The 21,701-nt window shown below is 42.2% G+C and overlaps 1 protein-coding gene across 1 annotated transcript in view; it reads left to right on the top strand.

Moving 5' to 3' along the window:
- PNP (purine nucleoside phosphorylase) overlaps positions 1-6,819 on the top strand; it is an 8,761-nt gene extending 1,942 nt beyond the window's left edge. Inside the window, exons 2-6 of the mRNA XM_023186655.2 lie at positions 1,090-1,259; positions 3,228-3,331; positions 3,529-3,704; positions 3,818-4,008; positions 5,210-6,819. Coding sequence (XP_023042423.1) covers positions 1,090-1,259; positions 3,228-3,331; positions 3,529-3,704; positions 3,818-4,008; positions 5,210-5,427 — 859 coding nt within the window. The 3' untranslated portion in view covers positions 5,428-6,819. The remainder of the gene's footprint in view (positions 1-1,089; positions 1,260-3,227; positions 3,332-3,528; positions 3,705-3,817; positions 4,009-5,209) is intronic.
- Positions 6,820-21,701: the final 14,882 nt, after the last annotated feature.

Here is a 21,701-nt window from a genome sequence, read left to right as displayed (position 1 = left end):
TTTTTTTTTTTTTTTTTTTTTTTTTTGCATTTTTAGTAGAGACGGGGTTTCACCGTGTTAGCCAGGATGGTCTCGATCTCCTGACCTTGTGAACCCCCCTCGGCCTCCCAAAGTGCTGGGATTACAGGCATGAGCCACCATGCCTGGCCCCTAAACCTGGTTTTAAAATCAAAATTACATGGGCTTCAGAATCCGTTTTTTGGTTTGTTTTTTGTTTTTTATATAGGATCTCACTCTGTCACCAGGCTGGAGTGCCAGAATCTTTCTAACAAGCGTCTGCTGAGAATGAGTGTAGTCAGTCCTGGTTTAGCCTTTTGACAACCAGTACTGTGGACTGGGTCTGCTTTTTTGTACAGCACTTTATCTAGTTTCTTGTCTGGAATTAACCCCTTTGTGATCCAGGGAGCTAAGAATGGTATGTAGACCTCTACCAGGGGTGTTCCCATTGTGTTTTATTGGTTTAAAAAAAAAAAAAATTTAGCCCTTAAGTCTTTGGCTGAGGAAGGAACTGGAGGGATGAGGGTTAAAAGGAAATTTGAGTTTATCCCTGTCTTCATGGTAGTTGGTCTTAATTACATTTTGAATGTCTTTGGGGAATAGGTAAGGTAATAAGGGGAATTTTACTAGGTGGTCACCACCCTCAGGAAGGGCTTAATCCCATTTTGAGTACTCTTGTTGGGCTCCCTCCTGGTCAAGCCCTTTTACCCTCCCTAATTTGATTATTTCATTGCACTTCCCTGTAGACTCTGGTTCCTTCCTCTCTAAACCTTTGTCATAAGGATAAGTATGCAACTTGCCAGTGTTCAGTAGATCCAACACTGGAGTTGGGTCTGTTAGTAGAAACAGGCTTTATTAAGTTTTACCAGGCTCTGGAATGGAGGGAGTTTCATATCAGACTTGTAGTGGGCTTGATTCAGAAAGAAGGGTGGCTGAGTAGATGGGTGAGCATAGTATGGCCTCTCCCTCTGTGCCAACTTCTCTGTCCCTGCTGCCTCAGTATACCTGCCAGCCTTTTTGCACCAAAGGTCATTTGTCTGTGATGGCCTTGGAATGGGAGCAGAATTCACCTTGATGTTTTTTCTCCCCTAGATACACATATGAAGACTATAAGAACACTGCAGAATGGCTTCTGTCTCACACTAAGCACCGACCTCAAGTTGCAATAATCTGTGGTTCTGGATTAGGAGGTCTGACAGATAAATTAACTGAGGCCCAGATCTTTGACTACAGTGAAATCCCCAACTTTCCCCGAAGTACAGGTACTGGCAAGTGAAAGCGGGGAATGGGGCTGAGGGATGTTATTGGGATTCTGTGGGACACAACCAAGGAGGCCAACGTTTCTACTCCTTGACCTAGCATTTCACTGAAGACAAATATTGTAAGAGAGGAGAAAAGCCCACAGTGAGTCAGAATGACTCAGGAGATTCCTCTAGCAGACATCCCACAAGAGACAGGGCATGTGTGTGTCAGTGGACTGAGACTAAGACTTAGAAGAGGGCCAGGTGACAGGGGCCAAGTAAAGGGCAAGGGTCATTTATTTGGTTGACTTAATTTCTCAAATAACTAACTTCTGTTGGTTTATTTATTAATTTTTAAGGTTTCTTTCTTCTTTTCCCTGGAGAGTTAAGAATTTTTTTTAAGACCTGATGGCAGGAAAAGACCTTTAATAGCTATTTTTTTAAACCCTTTGAAACAAGACTGGGAGAGCAGAGGGGGAAGGTGTGGGAAACATTAAGAGAGGGTGAATGAAGGGCATACTTCTTTAAGGGAGATAGCAGTGATGTTGGCTCCATTGGCCACTCCTACCCCCACTGAGAAGGGCACTGCATTAAATGATAAGGGGGTTAATTTTTTTAAGCTTATCAACATGTTTATTTTTTATACGCCACTTGGGTTTCCTATGTCAACTTTATTACTGTTTTTGTTTCATTTTGTTTTTTTGCATGAGCTGCTCTATCTTCAGCTCTTCCTCTTGGTTCTGGTCCCTCTCCTATTCCCTAAGGGATAGGTTGACCATCTATTAGAAGAGATTGCCAGATAAGGGAATGGTAATAATGGTTGTTATGTCGGCGGGGAGTTATCTTTGCACTCCCCCGCACCCCTACATGGACATATGTTCCCGTAGGACTGTTCTATGGGTCATAAGGAAAGAGACTTGCATGCGTTCAAATTCGTTTCCCCTAGTTTAGTAGCCTCTTCTTTAGGAAGCCAGAGTAAGTATGCTATGAGCTTGCTTGCTGGACTGAGGAGGTAGGTAATTAAGTTAGGGCAATATATAAGAATACATGTTTTGAGAACTTTGAAAAATTTGAAGAGGTCTATAATTACTGCATTCACTTTTTTTTTTTTGAAAAGGAGTCGCACTCTGTCACCCAGGCTCAAGTGCAGTGATGTGATCTCGGCTCACTGCAACCTCCACCTCCCAAGTTCAAGTGATTCTCCCACCTCAGCCTCCCGAGTAGCTGGGATTACAGGCATGTGCCACTACACCCAGCTAATTTTTGTATTTTTAGTAGAGATGGGTTTTCACCATGTTGGCCAGGGCGGTCTTAAACTCCTGACCTCTTGATTCACCTGTCTTGGCCTCCCAAAGTGATGAGATTACAGTGGTGAGGCACCTCACCTGGCCTATTGTTTATTTTGATTTTTATAGATTCACAGGGGTACAATGCAGTTTTGTTATATGGATATACTGCATGGTGGTGAAGTCTGTGCTTTAGTGTAACCATCACCTGAGCAGTGAACATTGTACTCATTAGGTAATTTCTCATCCCTCATCCCCCTCCCACTTTCTCACTTCCGAGTCCCCAGTGTCTATTATTTCTGTAGGTCCATATGTATACATTTGGTTCCCACTTATAAGTGACAGCATGTGGTATTGAACCTTCCATTTCTGAGTATCTACTTTTTTTTACTCACTTTTTACTCTCTGGCAGTATGGCTTGTATTATCTTGAAATTTCTTTACAAAGCCCTTCCTTCTTTGTATGTTCATGCTGAACATCCTTACCCCATATCTCTAATCTCAGGTTGTACTTGTATAATTATGAGTAATGCCTGGGTCTCCCACCAGACTTAAACTTTCTGAAAGCAGAGATAATAATGAGTCTTTTACTTAATTATATCCTAACATTTTGAGCAGAGCGAGTAACTCACAGTAGGTGCTCAATGGATATGTGTTGCATGAAAGTATAATCCCATTCATTTCTCTTTCTTTTTTGTATACAGTGCCAGGTCACATTGGCCGACTGGTGTTTGGGTTCCTGAATGGCAGAGCCTGTGTGATGATGCAGGGCAGGTTCCATATGTATGAAGGGTACTCGCTCTGGAAGGTAAATCAGGGGACTAGGCTGGTTGGATCCGGAAGAGGCAGGAGAAAACTATCTAGCCTCTTTCACCACCTAGCTATCTGGGCTAGGTGGATTTTTGGTCTCCTTCTTCCTTTTCTTTCACGATGTATATCATGCATTTCCGTGTAGCTGGATTGATGAAATTTTGTAAAATTTTTTTCTGATCTTTTGTTTCGAAGGTGACATTCCCAGTGAGGGTGTTCCACCTTCTGGGTGTGGACACCCTGGTGGTCACCAATGCAGCAGGAGGGCTGAACCCCAAGTTTGAGGTTGGAGATATCATGCTGATCCGTGACCATATCAACCTACCTGGTTTCAGTGGTCAGAACCCTCTCAGAGGGCCCAATGATGAAAGGTATGTATCTTACTCTGTTTTTTTCAGATGGGTAGGATTTAAGGACTTCTCTAGGAGCCTTGGGAGAATTTTTAAAATTCCATTTATGTGAGATAATTCAACCTGTGTCCTAGGTTTGGAGTTCGTTTCCCTGCCATGTCTGATGCCTATGACCGGACTATGAGGCAGAGGGCTCTCAGTATGTGGAAACAAATGGGGGAGCAACGTGAGCTACAGGAAGGCACCTATGTGATGCTGGCAGGCCCCAGTTTTGAGACCGTGGCAGAATCTCGTCTGCTGCAGAAGCTGGGAGCAGATGCTGTTGGTGAGAAGGGGAATTTGGCTGGAGGCTTGAAGAGGGAGGGATTTAGCAAAATGGGAATGGGAAGGAGTAGGAGATAACAGGACTCACTGGACTGAGAGGATCTGATTTCAGGGAAGGGTGAATTAAACTGACTTCTTGAAATACAAAGTGGTGAGATTTGGTGTAGCATCAAATCTCCTTACAAAGCACCAAGGGGTTAATAGCTGCAGTGCTAATGAATGACCTATACATGATTTGATGGCTGTTTCTTTTATCTTTTTTTTTTTTTTTTTTTTTGAGACAATGTCTCGCTCTGTCGCCCAGGCTGGAGTGCAGTGGCATAATCTTGGCTTACTGCAACCTCTGCCTCCCAGGTTCAAACAATTCTCATGCCTCAGCCTCCCAAGTAGCTGGGATTACAGACGTGTGCCACCAAACCCAGTTAATTTTTGTATTTTTAGTAGACGAGGTTTCACCATGTTGGCCAGGCTGGTCCTTGAACTTGTGATCTCAGGTGATCCGCCCATCTAGGCCTCCTAACATGCTGGCATTACAGGCGTGACCCACTACACCTGGCCAATTTGATGACTGTTTCTAAGAATTCTAAAAAATTCACTATAGCCACCTTCTGTACCTCTAGCTGTAAGATGGAACTCTATCATTAGGATTGACTTCAAAATTGCAACAAATACAGAAATGAAGCATTGCATTGGTGATTGTAAGAAATGTGTATTTATTTTAGGCAATACAGAAGAACATACCTCAACAATAATTTAGCTGCTTCTTTGGATTTGTTTTAGGTGGGACCTTGCTCTGTTGCCAAGAGTGGAGTGCAGTGGCACCATCTCTAGCTCACTGCAGTTCTAGCTGCCTGGGCTCAAACAATCCTCCCACCTCAGCCTCCTGAGTAGCCAGGACCACAGGCATACACTACCACACCTGGCTAATTTTACTTATTTTTTGAACCAAGGTCCCGCTATGTTGCCCAGGCTGGTTTCAAACTCCTTGGCTCAAGACATCCTTCTGTTTTGGCCTCCCAAAGTGCTGGGATTACAGGTGTGAACCGCTGCACCTGGCCATTACAGGCATGAACCACTACTGCACCTGGCCATCTTTGGATGTTTTTTGAGATTTTTAATTCTTGTTGAAAGTGAGGCTAAAGAGCAAGGAAAAGAGTTATTTGAGGATCCTGACAGTTGGTTTCCATCTTTCTCACCATCAGGCATGAGTACAGTACCAGAAGTTATCGTTGCACGGCACTGTGGACTTCGAGTCTTCGGCTTCTCACTCATCACCAACAAGGTCATCATGGATTATGAAAGCTTGGAGAAGGCCAACCACGAAGAAGTATTAGCGGCTGGCAAACAAGCTGCGCAGAAATTGGAACAGTTGGTCTCCATTCTTATGACCAGCATTCCACTCCCTGACAAAGCCAGTTGACCTGCCCTGGAGTGGTCTGGCGTCTCTCACACAAGATCCAAGTAGCTGCTACCTTCTTTGACCCCTTGCTGGAGTCACGTGCCTCTGTCCTTAGGTTGTAGCAGAAAGGAAAAGATTTCTATCCTTCACCTTTCCCACTTTCTTCCACTAGACCCTTCTAGTGCCAGATCCTCTTCTCACAGCTGGGATCACAGGTGTGAGCATAGTGAGACGTTGGCACTACATAATAAAGCTGTTCTCATTTCTGTTCTTTCTTATACAAGAGCTGGAGCCCATGCCCTACCACCTGGAGGTGCCCAGGATTTGACTTGGGCCTTAGAACTTTGCACAGCAGCTGCTACTTTTTGAGATAATACATTCCTGGGGGCTCTGTTCTGCCTTATCTAAATCACCAGAGACCAAACAAGGACTAACCCAATACCTCTTGGACTTTATTTAATGTCATAATGTTGTCAGAATAAAGAGAAAGATGAAATAGTTTCATTTTTTGTGTAACTTGCGATGAGGCTGAGGCACAGTACAAGATTGACATGAAAGGATGTGAGACCACATGTCTTATGTGACTATCTGCTTCTCAGACAAGTAATTAGGAACTGAGATGAGATAGTATGTGAGTGTAGCAAAGGATGAAGAAGGGCAAAATGATGAAAGGTGGGAAAGAGGTTATGAGATGGTAAGGAAAAGTTAACTTCTGGCACTTGATGGCCACATCAGGCTAGTCCTTCCTCTCTCCCTTGCCTTCTGATTGTTTCATTTCCTGTCTGTTTGATCATAGCTGAATCAGTTTACTGATTAGCCTCTTCCTTAGTTCCCGCTTCCTTACCAAAGCCCTAATTATATTTCCTCTTGTTTGCCTTTTCTCTCCTACTCTTCTCTCTAACGTCCGTAACCACACTCTCCATTCACTCCATTCACTCCATTCTGACAAGGCAGTGGCAAACGCCTCTCTCTGCTGTCAGCCACTCTGTTGTTTATTGGATTGCTGCCAGCCCCAGGCAAACCTGTGAAGTTGATTCACACTCTGCTTCTCTTTGAGCGTCTGCTTCTGTCCTTCCACTTCCTTTCTGGGCTCCAGTCTTTCTCTTCACTTGGTCAGAACCTCCCTGTGATACTGTATCCAGGCATTTCCCCCTTGTTGGCTCACTGCACTATTATCTTTGCTTATCAACTTGCATTCAGCTGGCTGGCATGTTTCAAAACCACACTGCCCTCCCAGGCCTGTGTGCCTTTTGAGAAAGACCAGTCTGAATGAGCCTCTAGTAGTGACAACATTTTAGTTGTTAGTGGTATAAGACGGAAGAGATATTTTGCACAGGCTGCTTTGGAGAACTTTCAAATTATCCTTTGTTTGGTTAACTGACCTACTTAACTGCCCAACACAAAGAAAAAGCATCTTGGAGTGGCTCTGTCTCTTGTTTTGATACAGAGTCTCACTCTGTCACCCAGGCTGCAGTGCGGTGGTGTGATCTCAGTTCACTGCAACCTCTGTCACTCAGGCTTAAGTGATCCTCTCACCTCAGCCTCCTGAGTAGCTGGGACCACAGGTGCATGCCACACATCTGGCTAATTTTTGTATTTTTTGGTAGAAATGGAGTTTTGTCATGTTGCTGAGGCTGGTCTCAAACTCCTGGCTTCAAGCAATCCTCCTGCTTTGGCCTACCAAGGTGCTAGGATTACAGGAGTGAGCCATCCTCCTGGCCTTGCCCTACAATCTTAAGATTCATTTACAAGGTCACTGTTGTATAACGCTTGTACAAAAGGAGTACAAAGTCACATGTGGGAGCTCAAAGGAGGGACTGATTGTATACACCCAACAGTGAGAATTGGGTAGATTAGGGAAAGTTTTTTTTTTTTCTTTTTTTCTTTTGCTTAAAGTGATGGATACTTAGGTAAAGTTTTATAGAAAACTTTAAGCCTAGTCTTGAAGGATGAAGCAGGGGAAGAGGATTTCACATCAGGATGAGCCAAAGCAGAGCTGCAAAAAGTACTAGGCATGTTCATGAATCATAGTCACAACTGGTGTGACTAGATCAGGACATGAAAGGCTCTAGTGAGACAGGCAGAAACGTAACTGGTTTGAGGAGAGCTGCATTTGGTAGTTGGCTTTCCTACCCCAATCTGTCTCTTGGTCAGACTGACCAGGAATCAGAATGGGGCCATCTGAAAAATATGTCCTAGAGATAATTGAGTGGAATGTTTAAGAGCATTGTAATCTTTTTAGATTTAGTAAGTAGATTTACTAAATTCATATTTATATGAAGACATAATATTCAGTCTCTTTTCTTTTCTTTTTTTTTGAGACGGAGTCTCACTGTGTCGCCCAGGCTGGAGTGCAGTGGCACAATCTTGGCTTGCTGCAAACTCCGCTTTCTGGATTCATGCCATTCTCCTGCCTCAGCCTCCCAAGTAGCTGGGACTACAGGTGCCTGCCACCACACCCGGCTAATTTTTTGTATTTTTTAAGTAGAGACAGGGTTTCTCTACTGAGCCAGTGTTAGCCAGGATGGTCATGATCTCCTGACCTCCTCGTGATCTGCCTGCCTCAGCCTCCCAAAGAGCTGGGATTACAGGTGTGGGCCGCCACGCCCAGCCTATTCAGTTTCTTTTTTAAAAATAGCTGTATTGAGATAAAATTTACATACCATAGAATTCACCCATTTAAGGTGTGCAATTCAATGGTCTTTTGTGTATTCATAAATAAGCACAATTATTACCAGTTATTTTGAGATCATTTCATCACTTCAAAGGGAAACCTTATCTGCTTCCCCATAGCCCCAAACAGCCATTGATCTACCTTCTGTGTCTATAGATTTAACTATGTTGGACTTTCACACTAATGAAATTAGACTTTTGTTGCTGGCTTCTTTCACTTAGCATAATGTTTTCAAGATTCATCCAAGCTGTAGCATGTATCAGTACTTAATTCCTTTTTGTGACCAAGTAATGTTCTATGGCATGGATACACCACATTTTGTTTATCAAGTGTCTGATTTTAAAAAGCCAACCAGTCCAGCCAAAGCTGAATGTATCAGTTTAGGATTGTAGGATGCGAGCACACAGTGAAGGGAAGTAGGTGTGGGAGGGCTTCCCAGAGAAAAGACATTCTTGAAAAAAACTGGTGATGATACCATTTGTTTCTGGAGGGGCCTGCAGAATGCCTGCAAAATAGATTGATTTTACTGAATCTCATGGGAGATGTCCAAACACGTTGAAGTCAGGCTTGTTTTCTTGACCCTATCATGATCATCTTTATTAGCACCAATAAGTATTCACTAATCATGTATTAATGTAGAGAACATTGTCCTAAAAACCAAAATGTAAGTTGGTATAAGATGAAGTGCCTGTAGTCTAGATGTGAGATAAGATGTATGCATGAAAAAGAAATAACTAGGCTGAGTTATTTGAGTCCCTTACAGCTGCTAAAGACTATTACTAGTCTCTTCAAATGTTATATTGTCATTGTTTAGAATCAGCTTTTTTGACTGAACTGAGGAAGAGGGCCTAATTTTTTAAAAAAGGAATACAGTAATGTGTGAAAAGTAGCGTATGCTAAGTGTCGATGATGGTATGTGCTACAGATTTCAGAGAAGAGGACCATCACCGGAGTTGGGGAGTAGGAAAGGATTGATGAGACATTATTTAGGCCTTACAGAAATGCCAGGCATGGTGGCTCATGCCTATAATCACATATACCAGGTGGGAGATTTACTTGAGCACAGGAGTTTGAAGCTGGAGTGGGCTTTATGATTGTGGCACTGCACTCTAAGTGAGAGAGTTAAGACTCCATCTTTGAAAAAAAAAAAAGGTAGGTTAAGAGGACATAGCAGAGAGCATTACATACAGATGAATCCAGGAATGTTTAATCATTTAACAAATTGAAATAGTTAAAATGAAGAAATAAATGGGAGTATGGGCAGTAGGGTAGAGAGGAGCTCTGATTCCAGGCTCAAGAGTAGGACCTTAGGGCCGGGCGCCGTGGCTCCCACCTGTATCTCAGCACTTTGGGAGGCCAAGTTGGGCGGATCGCTTGAGCCCAGGAGTTCAAGACCAAGTTCAAGACCAGCCTGGGCAAATGGGGAAACCTTGTCTCTAAAAAAAATACAAAAATTAGCTGGATGTGGTGGTGGATGCCTGTGGTCCCTGCCACTTGGGAGGCTGAGGTGGGAGGATTGCTTGGGTTGGGGAGGCTGAGCCTTCAGTGAGCCATGATGGAGCCACTGCACTCCAGCCTTAGCAACAGAGCGAGACCCCGTTCTCTAAAAAGCAAAACAAAACAAAAGAGTAAGACCTTATTTTCTAAGCAAGATGGCCAGCCGTTGACGGTTTTTAAACTAAGGACTGGTAGGTGAAAATTGCACTGTAGCATTTTGGTGGATAGAAGCCTGACTAAAAGAGAGGCTTGTTTTGATAGTAGAATCACTTTCACCCAAAATTAACTGTATAGAATAGCATAATGATTGGTGTTAAGTATTTAATTTTTAGTCAGGTTGGGGTCTTCTGTAGCATTTTAAAGAATAAACTTGGCCAGGCACGGTGGCTCACGCCTGTAATCCCAGCACTTTGGGAGGCTAAGGCGGGCAGGTCACGAGGTCAGAAGATCGAGACCATCCTGGCTAACATGGTGAAACCCCGTCTCTACTAAAAATACAAAAAATTAGCTGGGCATGGTGGTGGGTACCTGTAGTCCCAGCTACTCAGGAGGCTGAGGCAGGAGAATGGCCTGAACCCAGGGGGTGGAGCTTGCAGTGAGCCGAGATGGCGCCACTGCACTCCAGCCTGGGTGACAGAGCGAGACTTTGTCTCGAAAAATAAAAATAAAATAAAATAAAAAAGAGTAAATTAGCCAGGCACAGTGGCTCATGCCTGTAATACCAGCACTTTTTGAAACAAGCCTAGGCAACATAGTGAGACCCTGTTTCTATAAAAAATTTAAAAATTAGCTGGGCATGGTGTTGCACACCTATAGTCCCAGCTATTTGAGAGGCTGAGATAGGAGGCTAGGAGGCTAGCTTGAGCCTGGGATATCGAGGCTGTAGTGAGCCGTGATCATACCACTGCACTCCAGCCTAGGTGACAGGGCAAGACTCTGTCACAAAAAAAAAAAAAAGAATAAGCTGTTATAAAGTAAAATGTAAAAGCAAACGTGCAAACAACTTAGAGATGAAAATACACACTTAAGTCAATAGTTTCTTTTTAATATAAAATTGTGAATAAGTATATAATCACATAGTTCAAAAATTAAGCAACATTAAATGTGTTTAGTGAGAACTCTCACCTCCCTCCTGTTGTCATATGCCCTTCCTTCCCCACCCACTGGTAACCACTGTTATTAGTTTCTTTTGCATTCTTCCAGGATCTATATAAACATAAACAAATACAAATTCTATTTTTCTTCTCTTATTATAAACAGTACTCAGTATGTTATATATATTTTCTGTATCTTGCTATTTTATTTTAACATATCTTGGAGATCTTTTCACATCAGTGAGTTTGTGTGCTTTCTTGATGACTTACATCAATGCTGCCAAAGATATGTGTCTGTCACCTCCAGTTTTTTAGAAGCAAAGGAAGAATATGGTCTTAATTTTTTCACCACTTCTCAGTTCGTTCGTTGATTACTAATAGGAATAGACACAAAGAGATAATGCCACCTGCTACTCCTTTAAAGCAGGAAGGTGGGAAGAAGAGAGCTATTCATTTTGTGCTGTGCCTTCTGCCGAATTCAATTTGGCTTAGATTTGTGTTGCCTTTTTTTTCTTGCAAATAGGCCCCTGATTTTCATAATGATGTTTTGTTTCTAAGGGACGCCTTTGAACAAATACTGGTTATCTGCTTGGTTTTTCTGTTATTATAAATTTGGATTTTAATAATAATAGACATTTTCCTGTCTTTAATCAATTTGCCTAACTTTTAGTTTGGCATAAATTAGATTTGATATTCTTCTGGATTAATCAGAATTTGCTCTCTTGCTTTCAGGTCAAAGAACCCCTACCCCTCCACTAGGCTTTTACTTTCGCTTCCATTCTGAATTTGTTTGTTCATTCTAGAAAGCTGTTGTTTTATCTCACTTGCCATTTTTTTTTTCTTTCTTGTTCTCTTCCTCTTTTTGCTGTTACTCTTTTTAAAACACCATTTCACTTGCTAGCTACTTGATTTTGGCCTTGGTTTTCCCTTTTCCTCTTTTATTTTGAACTGTTTCTATCTGAGCTCCTGTTGTAATTTATAATAAAAGGTTAGTAGAATATGGTGCTTGTCTTGTGTAGCCTGACCTGATCTAGTTCTACCAACTGTTCTTTCATCTGTCAGAGATTGTTTAAGGTCAATTCGGGTTCACAGTATTAATCTTTATTATTGTCTGCTTGCGTCGTCTCCCCCAAAATAATAATACAGAGCTACCACCATTGTTACTGTTCCACTAATGTCATCAAAGTATGAAAATTATTTAATTGCGATCACAGGAATAAAGTTGACATTTGGCACAGTAGTTGTTTTTCATACGGTTGTTTTGCAGTGGGAAAGCTCTCACTCTGGACATCATAGATAAGATGTTATGGAGTCAGTAAAGTCCCTGAAAAGCAAAATTGAGTTATGCCTGAAATTTTTGGGGACGGCAGGTCATTAGATTTCCTTCGATGCTTATTTTGCCAAATTCCCCTCCCCTTCACAAATAGAAACAACTAGTATTTAAAAAGACAGAATTATGGTAAGAGTAATTTTGGATATTTTCTGTCAATCTGCCATTCTTTATGGTTGTCTAGCTTCTTAACTATTTGTTATCTACGGACTCTTCACTTCAGGATACACCCTATGGCTGTTATCTGGTCTCTCAAAGATCTAAGGCTTGTTAGCTGGTCTCTCAAAGATATAGGAAACTGATCCCTGCTTCAGTTCCACAATACTGAGTTCAAGAATGTTCTCAGACCAGGATATGCTGAGAGAGATGCCTTAGAGAACCAAACTGTTCTCTAAGACCCAGCGATAGTATTGTCATTATATAACCCTTAGACACACGAGATACCTCTGCCCAAGGAGGGGCTCTAGGCAGATTCACCCTTGTTTACGAGCACAGATAGGCTGTATCGAGAGAGACTAAATTTCTGTAGTCTTCTCACTCATTTAGGAGTTTTCTGTAATAATGCACACTTTTGGTGAAGATGTTGGAGTCAAGATGTACTTCTGTCTGCATTGGAAAATGTGTTCACTTTTCTGACTGAGCTGACTTTATGCCGTGCCCTTTGGATAAATAACCTTGTTTGATTTATATAACTGACATTGTGTCAGGTCTTGCTATCAATCTGTACCTAGTATTGACATTTGTAAATGTAATGGCCATTCAGTTTCTAGATAACCATAACATTTACTTGACAACTCTGTATTGCACTTATACTCATTCATTTTTTTTCTGCATTTGCTTTGAACTTTGTCCTTTTGATAATCAGATGTATTAAGCCTCATATAGAAATGCTAGGATGTGTGTGTGTATGTCTGTGTGTGTGTGTGCATATACATCCACAAACATATGTATACATATGTGCATATATGCAAAAACCAAAACTGACAATTTATAATCTGTCATCTGCATGAAACCTTGAAGAAGTTGAGCTTTTCAGCTTTTCAGTGTTCCAGACAGGGCACCTATCAAGTGTATCTTTCTAGGCTGCTGAACAAGAAGAGATAAACATATGAGGAGGATACCTTTACTTGCTTACTCAACAAACATTCTAGGGGTTAGGGATATAGAGAAGAAAAATACAATGTTTCTACCTTCATGGTATTTACATTAAATTAAGGGAGTCAGACAACCAATAAATATAAATGTTTTTAAAAACCTAAGGTAATAATAAGTGTTAAGAAAAAAAATAAAGAGGATGGAAGGTAATAGACGAAGGAAAGGTAAATTAAAACTACAATGAGATTCCACTTCACACTCACGAAAATGACTATAATAAATAAGACACACATTAACAAATGTTGGTGAGGATGCAGAAAAACAAGAATCTTTTTAAATTGTGGAATTTCCATTTTCTGGTAGAAATGTAAAATGGTGTAGCCAGTTGGAAAACAATTTGTCAGTTTCTCAGAAGGCAAAGCACAAAACTACCATATGACCCAGCAATTCTACTTGTAGCTGTCTGCCTAAGAGAAATAAGAATATAACCACACAAACATACACAAATGTCCACAGCAACTTTTAAAATATTAAAGACTGGAAACATCCTAAATGCCCATCAACTGGTAAATGGATTAAAAAAAAATGTGTATCTAGGCCGGGTGTGGTGGCTTGTGCCTGTAATCCCAGCACTTTGGGAGGCTGGGGCAGGTGGATCACTTGAGGCCAGGAGTGTAAGACCAGCTTGGCCAACATAACAAAACTCTGTCTCTACTAAAAATACAAAAATTAGCCAGGCATGGTGGCATGCGCCTGTAATCCCAGCTACTCAGGGGCTGAGGCATGAGAATCACTTGAACCAGGGAGATGGAGGCTTCAGTGAGCTGAGATCATGCCACTGCACTCCAGCCTGGGTGACAGAGTGAGACTTCTGTCTCAAAAAAAAAAGAAAAAGAAAAAAAAATGTATATCAATACAATGGTACACTATTCATTAATAAAAAAGAACAAACTACTGACACATGCTATGTCGTGGATGAACCTCAAGAACATGCTAAATAAAAGAATCCAGATACAAATCTGCATTACATGATTCTACTTACATGAAATATCCAGAAAAATTTATAGAGACAGAAAGTAGATTAATGGTTTTTTGGGACTTAGGGTTGAGATGGGGATTAATATAAATGGGCATAGAGATCTCATTTAAGGGATAAATGTCCCAAAACTGATCTACGTGATTGTTGCAACACTGAATAAAATTCCTAACAATCACTGAATTTTGCACTTGAAACAAGTAAGTTTTATGATACATGAAATACAGCTCACAGGCCAGGCGCGGTGGCTCAAGCCTGTAATCCCAGCACTTTGGGAGGCCAAGACGGGTGGATCACAAGGTTAGGAGATCGAGACCATCCTGGCTAACATGGTGAAACCCTGTCTCTACTAAAAATACAAAAAACTAGCCAGGCGAGGTGGCGGGCACCTGTAGTCCCAGCTGCTCGGGAGGCTGAGGCAGGAGAATGGCATGAACCCGGGAGGCAGATATTGCAGTGAGCTGAGATCCGGCCACTGCACACCAGCCTGGGCGACAGAGCAAGACTCCGTTTCAAAAAAAGAAAAAGAAATACAGCTCACTAAGGCTGCTTTTTTAAAAAAAGTGATAAAAGGGTGAGTGATTTCAAACAGGTTGGTTCAGGGAAGGCCTCTCCAAGGAGCTGGCAGTTGAGCAGAGACCTGAGTAAATGAGGGCATGAACGATGTAGTGATTAGAGAAGAGTGTGCAAGCAGAAGGTAAAGCAAACATACAAGTTCTCAGGGAACTTAACAATTTAGCAGTAACAAAGGTCAATGCTATTAGAGTAGACTGAACAAGGGAAATGGTGGTAGCAGACAAGACTGGAGATGTAGGCAAGTGTTGTAGGCAAGTTTAGGTTTTATTTTGAGCATGAAAGAAGGTCATTGAAATGATTTTTAACCAATTTACTTTTTTAAAAAAGAAAACCTCACTGGCTGCTTTGTAGAAAATCAATAGTATTAAGCAAAAACTGGGTGATTGGTTAGGAGACCTCAGAGGTAGATTAGGGTAAAAGTTGGTTTACACTTGAACCAGTGATGGCAATGATGTCAGGCCTCTGAGCCCAAGCCAAGCCATCGCATCCCCTGTGACTTGCACGTATACGCCCAGATGGCCTGAAGTAACTGAAGAATCACAAAAGTGCAAATGCCCTGCCTCGCCTTAACTGATGACATTCCACCACAAAAGAAGTGAAAATGGCCAGTCCTTGCCTGAAGTAATGATATTATCTTGTGAAATTCCTTTTCCTGGCTCATCTGGGCTCAAAAAGCTCCCCCACTGAGCACCTTGTAACCCCCACTCCTGCCCGCCAGAGAACAACCCCCCTTTGACTGTAATTTTCCTTTACCTACTCGAATCCTATAAAATGGCCCCATCCTTATCTCCCTTCGCTGACTCTCTTTTTGGACTCAGCCTGCCTGCACCCAGGTGAAATAAACAGCCATGTTGCTCACACAAAGCCTGTTTGGTGGTCTCTTCACACGGACGCGCATGACAAATGATACAGGAACTAGAAGAAATTATTTAGGCAGATGGTGAGGGCAAGAGTCCTTGGCAAGGTTTCCTTTTTTAACTAAAAGCAGCCCCCAAATCATTTCTTTTCTTTTCTTTTTTTTTTTTTTTTTTGAGATGGAGTCTTGCTCTGTCGCCCAGGCTGGAGTGCAGTGGCTGGATCTCAGCTCACTGCAACCTCCGCCTCCCAGGTTCACGCCATTCTCCTGCCTCAGCCTCCCGAGTAGCTGGGACCACAGGCGCCGGCCACCTCGCCCGGCTAATTTTTTGTATTTTTAGTAGAGACGGAGTTTCACCGTGTTAGCCAGGATGGTCTCGATCTCCTGACCTCGTGATCCGCCCGTCTCGGCCTCCCGAAGTGCTGGGATTACAGGCTTGATCCACCGCGCCTGGCCCCAAATCATTTCTTTTCTAACAAAGAGCAGCCTGAAAAATTGAACTGCAGACATAGATAAGCAAGGTGGAAGTTTACACAGGTGAATGCTGGCTGTTGCGCCAATAGAAAAGGGCTACCTGAGGGCCAGGAATGTTCAACGTGGAGGCTCCATCTTCCCTTTTTTTGGTCACCACGTGCCCAGTAAAGAATCAGGCAACATGGCAATGGCCAGGTAAAAAACCCATCCAAATAATAAAAGATTAGGGTGGGGCAGCCAGCTTCTTTGAGTGCTATGCAAATGGCATACCTGGTCCAACCAATCATTCATGCCCTGTGTAAATCAGATACTGCCTCCTCAAGCTCATCTATAAAACCTCTTGCATTTCACTGTGGAAGTGGCAGTCCATTTTCCCCAGGACTCCTCTCTGCACAGAGAGCTCTTCTCTTTCTTTTGCCTATTAAACCTCCGCTTTTAACCTCATTCCTTGTGTGTCCGCATCCTTGATTTCCTTGGCGTGAGGCAGCAAACCTCGGGTATTACCTTAGATGAACGATGCTGCTTCAGTAAGAAGAGGTTGGATTCTGGAGATATTTGAAGATAGAGCAGATAGGACTTACCTATATTTATATAGATATATAATTTATATATTATATATATATAGAATATATATATAAAAGACCTACCTCATTTCTATAGCCAAATAGAAAATAAAGTATGAGTAAAAAAGAGGAATTTAGAAAGGTTCCTAAGTTTTTAGCTTGACCTACTGGGTGAATGGAGTTGCCATTTACCAAGATATCGTTAACAGAGGAGCAGTTTTAGCATGGTAATGAAAAGTTTCTTTTACTGCTGTCACATTTGAAAAGCTAGACCTCCAGATGGACACGTGGATTACACAGTCAGGTATATGAGTTCGGGTCCAAGGGAAGAGATTTAAGCTAGATAAATACATTTGGAAGTCATTAGCACATAGGTGGCATTTAAACCAAATGATCTGGATGATATCACTTCGGGACACAAGTCAGGAGAAGGAGAAGGATCTAGCAAATGGGTCTGAGGAGACATTAATGAGGCAGAAGGAAAACCAAGAAGTAGGATGCCTTGGACGGCAAGTGAAGAAAGAGACTGATCAAGGTCACTGCTGACCTAGACAAGTAGTCTCAGTGGGGTAACAAAGATGATATATTTATTAGAGCGGACACCAGAAAGAATGAGAGATGAGGAAATAGAGGCAGCAAGCGAAAACAATGAAATTTTGCTATAAAGGGAAGTGGTAGCTGGGGGAAAGAATATGGGTTCAGGGGAAGGTTTTTTTCTCTTTTTTTTTAAATAATGGGAGGCATTTTGAACTGGAAAGAAGCCAACTGGGACTTGGGTGTGATTTGAAGAGAAGATGGCCTGTACCATAGTCTGAGAGTTAAATGGCACCTTTACTGATTATTGATATAATACCCTATGGCTTGCTTATAGCACAGTTACACTTGTGTGATAGGGAACCTTGCCAATAGAAGGAAATTGGTCTAAGATAGGAGATTGGTTTTGACTTGATAGCTGTCCATAAGAGGGCAGCAGAGCTAGGAAATTAAAAACAACAACAACAATAACAACAACAAAGAAACACTCTGCAAGGTGATCCCTGCAGGGTAAAGACTTTTTAGCAAACTCTTTAAATATGTTAAAGAAAGTTCAGCCCTTCCTCTCCAGAGCCTCAGTGCTAAATTCTTGCTTAGAGACCCTAAAGGCTCCAGACTTTGTGGAATACAATTCCTAACATGGCAGGCTATGAGCCCTGCAGGGGAGGGAGCAACTATAAAGCTGATTGAGTGTAAAAGAATGGCTAGTACAGAAGGAAGATGTAGCTGTTACATTGAAGCATCGAAAACAAACAGACAAAAAACTAGGCCAGGTGCAGTGGCTCATGCCAATAATTCCAGCCCTTTGGGAGGCTGAGGTGGGAGGATCACTTGAGGCTAGAAGTTTGATACCAATCTGGACAACTAGCAAGACCCTGTTTCTACACAAATTTTTTTAAAAAGCTGATTGTAATGGCACACACCTGTAGTTTCACCTACTTGGGAGTCTGAGGCAGGAGGATCACTTGAGCCCAGGAGTTCCAGGTTACAGTGAGCAATGATCATGCCACTGCTCTCCAGTTGCATGTGACAACTGGAGTGACAAAGCGAGACCCTGTCCCTCTCTAAAAAACAAGACAAAACAATAACAATAAAACAAACTAGTCTGAACCATTGTCATTATGAATAGACTGATTTTTCCAGAGTAATCACTGCCATTCACTATCATTCCATAAGGGCCATTGATGCTGAATTCCGATGTGTGTGGCTACATTTTATCAAAAAAACCTAGTATAGAAGGACCTAATTTATGCTGGGAGGAAGGGAGACACTCATGCTGAGACTGGACTTTTAATGTGAATATTCACAGCAGGTAATATGTACACAGTGCTTTATAGTTTACAAAATATTTTACATTTTTTGGTCCTTTTAGTTTTGATACTTATTAAGACCCTTGAGCAAGTATCATTGATATTATTCTCATTTTCATTTTTCTGATTTAAAAAGGCTTAGAGAAAGGTTATCTGACTTTTCCAACATCACACAGCAAAGGAATAGCTAAGCTATTCCTTCAGGCTCAGGACTTTTGTCTCCATACCATTGGATCTACATATAGAGATGGGCATGGAGAATGTGTAAAAAGGCATCACGTTTATGTTGAATGAAAAGTCAGAGAGTAGTTAAGTTTGGTGGTAAACAGAAGATGAAAGGAGGTAGCAAAGAACTGTCTTCTATTAATACTATTATCATCATTTTTTTAAGAGATAGAATCTTGACCTGTTACCGAGGCTCCATGGAATGCAGTAGTATGATCATAGCTCTCTGCATCCTTGAACTTCAAGACTCAAGCAATCCTCTTGCCTCAAACTCCTGAGTAGCTGGGACTACAGGCACATACCACCACACCCAGCTACTTAAAATTTTTTTTTTTTTTTTAGAAACAAGGTCTTGCTATGTTATCCAGGCTGGTCTCGAATTCCTGGCCTCAAGTGATTCTAGCACCTCGGCCTCCTAAAGTATTGGGATTATAGGCATAAGCCAACATACCCGGCCTTATATTATTTTTAAACATTATTTATATAGAAGAATCAAATTTATTCTGTGTAACTTTGGAGAGTTGACTAGGACAGGAGATCCCACTCAATGTTAGAAAAAGAGCTCTACAAAAAAGACATTGTTATGTTACATTCCTGAAATGTTGAAATAGGAGCTAGAGGAGTATTTGACAAGGCTGTAGACAGAAATATTTGACCTTATGACCTCTAAAATTCTTTTCAAGACATTTTATCTGCAAAAACCTGAATAGCAACAACTACAGTTCCACAACCCTCTACTTCTACAGAAGGAGAGTGAGATATTACACTGTGCTTTCATGTTTCAATAATTATATACCTATCCATGCATGTCCACTTCTGCTTGATGCCGCTCAAGTGGGACCTGAGGAGCTGGGATGCTAGGGCAGAAACAGTAAGGTCTGTGCCTGATTCTAGACAACAGTGGAAGCAATTCACTGCTTCATCTGTAAGGGAAGGGCAACTCTTTAGCTTACCAAACTGAGAAATCTTCCGGCTCAACACCGGCAGGAACTCAGTTTGCAGCAAGATAGACCTCAGGGGATTGAGGCAATGATTCAGAGAGGATGGGTGGGGTAGGGTTACACAGGAACTTTAGAGAAAGAACGGTTTGTGGGTGGAAGCCTTGGGCAGAGGTGCACTCAGTAGAGAAGAAAGCCATTTGTTCCAGAACAGCAGTTTAAAGGGGGTGTGTTTTGTGTGGGCAATGGTTTATGAGGAAAGCGTTTGTGGGGAAGAAGCATGTGGGGCTACTGATAGGCATAGAAACACTTGTTGAGAAATATGGTTCTTAGGGGGATTATTAGCAGGTGGTTTGGTGCAGTGAAAGAGGCCAGAGGGGCAGAAAGAAGGGTCCTAGCTGTGGCCTTAAACACACATGCACACACGCCAAAAAGCAAGGAAGAACCCCTTATCTTCTCAGCCACGATAAGCAAGCACTGTTACCAGTTAGGTGTGCTTACTACGGATTTTATTCATTTTAGGGAAAATTTCTAATGTCCATTTCTCCTGAACTTTTAACTTGGAATATCTTTAGGTTTACAGAAAACTAGAAAGGATCATGTAACCAACACTAGTGTACCTCTCACCTAAACCATCAATAGTCAATAATTTGCTACATACATTTGTTTTCTCCTGAGCCATTTGAAAGTAAACTGCTGCAGACAATTTGCCTATCAGTCCACTTTTGAATATATTGGCATGCATCTCTAAGAATAAGGACATTCTCTTACATAACAGCATTGGCATTATGAAGGTCTTACCTAGGAAGATCAACATTAATTCATAAGATCTGCATGTGTGTTACTTACCAGTACGGCTTATTATGGATTCTAAATGCTTTCCCTTTTCTTATTTCTCTAGCCGCCATCTTTGAAGGTAAAACCTCAACTGCGTATCTGGCCAGCCAGGCCTGGCCAAAGTACCTGTATACTGGGTAAGGGAATAAGAAAGACTCTCTCAAAGAGCACGGGAACCTGGAAGCCTGTCAAAGGTCATCTCTCAGAGAAGCCCAGGACTCTTCCTTTGCTGAGCTAATCTTAACTGCTGACCTCCATGCACTGCTCAGGGCTCCCTGCCTCCCTCCTTCCCAATTTCCTTCCTTCCCTTTCCTCTCCTTTCCTCTCTCTTTCACCAATCCTTTATGAACAACTCTTTTGTGCTAACTTCTGTGCCAGTGTATCAGTCCGTTTTCACGATGCTGATAAAGACATACCAGAGATTGGGAAGAAAAGGAAGTTTAATTTGACTTACAGTTCCACATGGCTGCGCAGGTCTCACAATCATGGCAGAGGGTGAAAGGCACTTCTTACTTGGCGGAGGCAACAGAGAATGAGGAAGATGCAAAAGTGGAAACCCCTGATAAAATCATCAGATCTTGTGAGACTTACTACCACCAGAACAGTATGGGGGAAACCACCCGATGATTCAAATTATCTCCTACGGGGTCCCTCCCGCAACATGTGGGAACTATGGGAGTACAATTCAAGATGAGATTTGGGTGGGGACACACAGCCAAACCATATGAGCCAGTATCTGCCATCCCAAGTGAACTTAGTCTGTGAACTCAAAAAAGTTCTGGCTGGGCGCAGTGGCTCATGCCTGTAATCCCAGTGCTTTGGGAGGCCAAGGCAGGGGGATCTTGAGGTCAGGAGATTGAGACCATCCTGGCTGACATGGTGAAACACTGTCTCCACTAAAAATACAAAAAATTAGCCGGATGTGGTGGCGGGCACCTGTAGTCCCAGCTACTGGGGAGGCTGAGGCAGGAGAATGGCCTGAACCCGGGAGGCAGAGGTTGCAGTGAACCGATATCGCACCACTGCCCTCCAGCCAGGCGACAGAGTGAGACTCCATCTCAATTTAAAAAAAAAAAAAAAAGTTCAGAAAAGGCAGAGTTTTTTCTGGCGAGTCGTTCCTTTCTTTGGTTCTGTGACCCGCCATTTAGTAGCATCGTGCAGATGGACTGGCTTGTCCACCTGGTGGCCCTACCAGGGTATACGGGCTCCGCATGGAAAGAGCCTCTGTTCCTTGGATTGCTAATATTACCTTGATC

Source organism: Piliocolobus tephrosceles, chromosome 6 (assembly GCF_002776525.5).
Source record: "Piliocolobus tephrosceles isolate RC106 chromosome 6, ASM277652v3, whole genome shotgun sequence".
Classification (NCBI taxonomy): domain Eukaryota; kingdom Metazoa; phylum Chordata; class Mammalia; order Primates; family Cercopithecidae; genus Piliocolobus; species Piliocolobus tephrosceles.
This window is presented reverse-complemented; position numbering and strand designations above follow the sequence as displayed.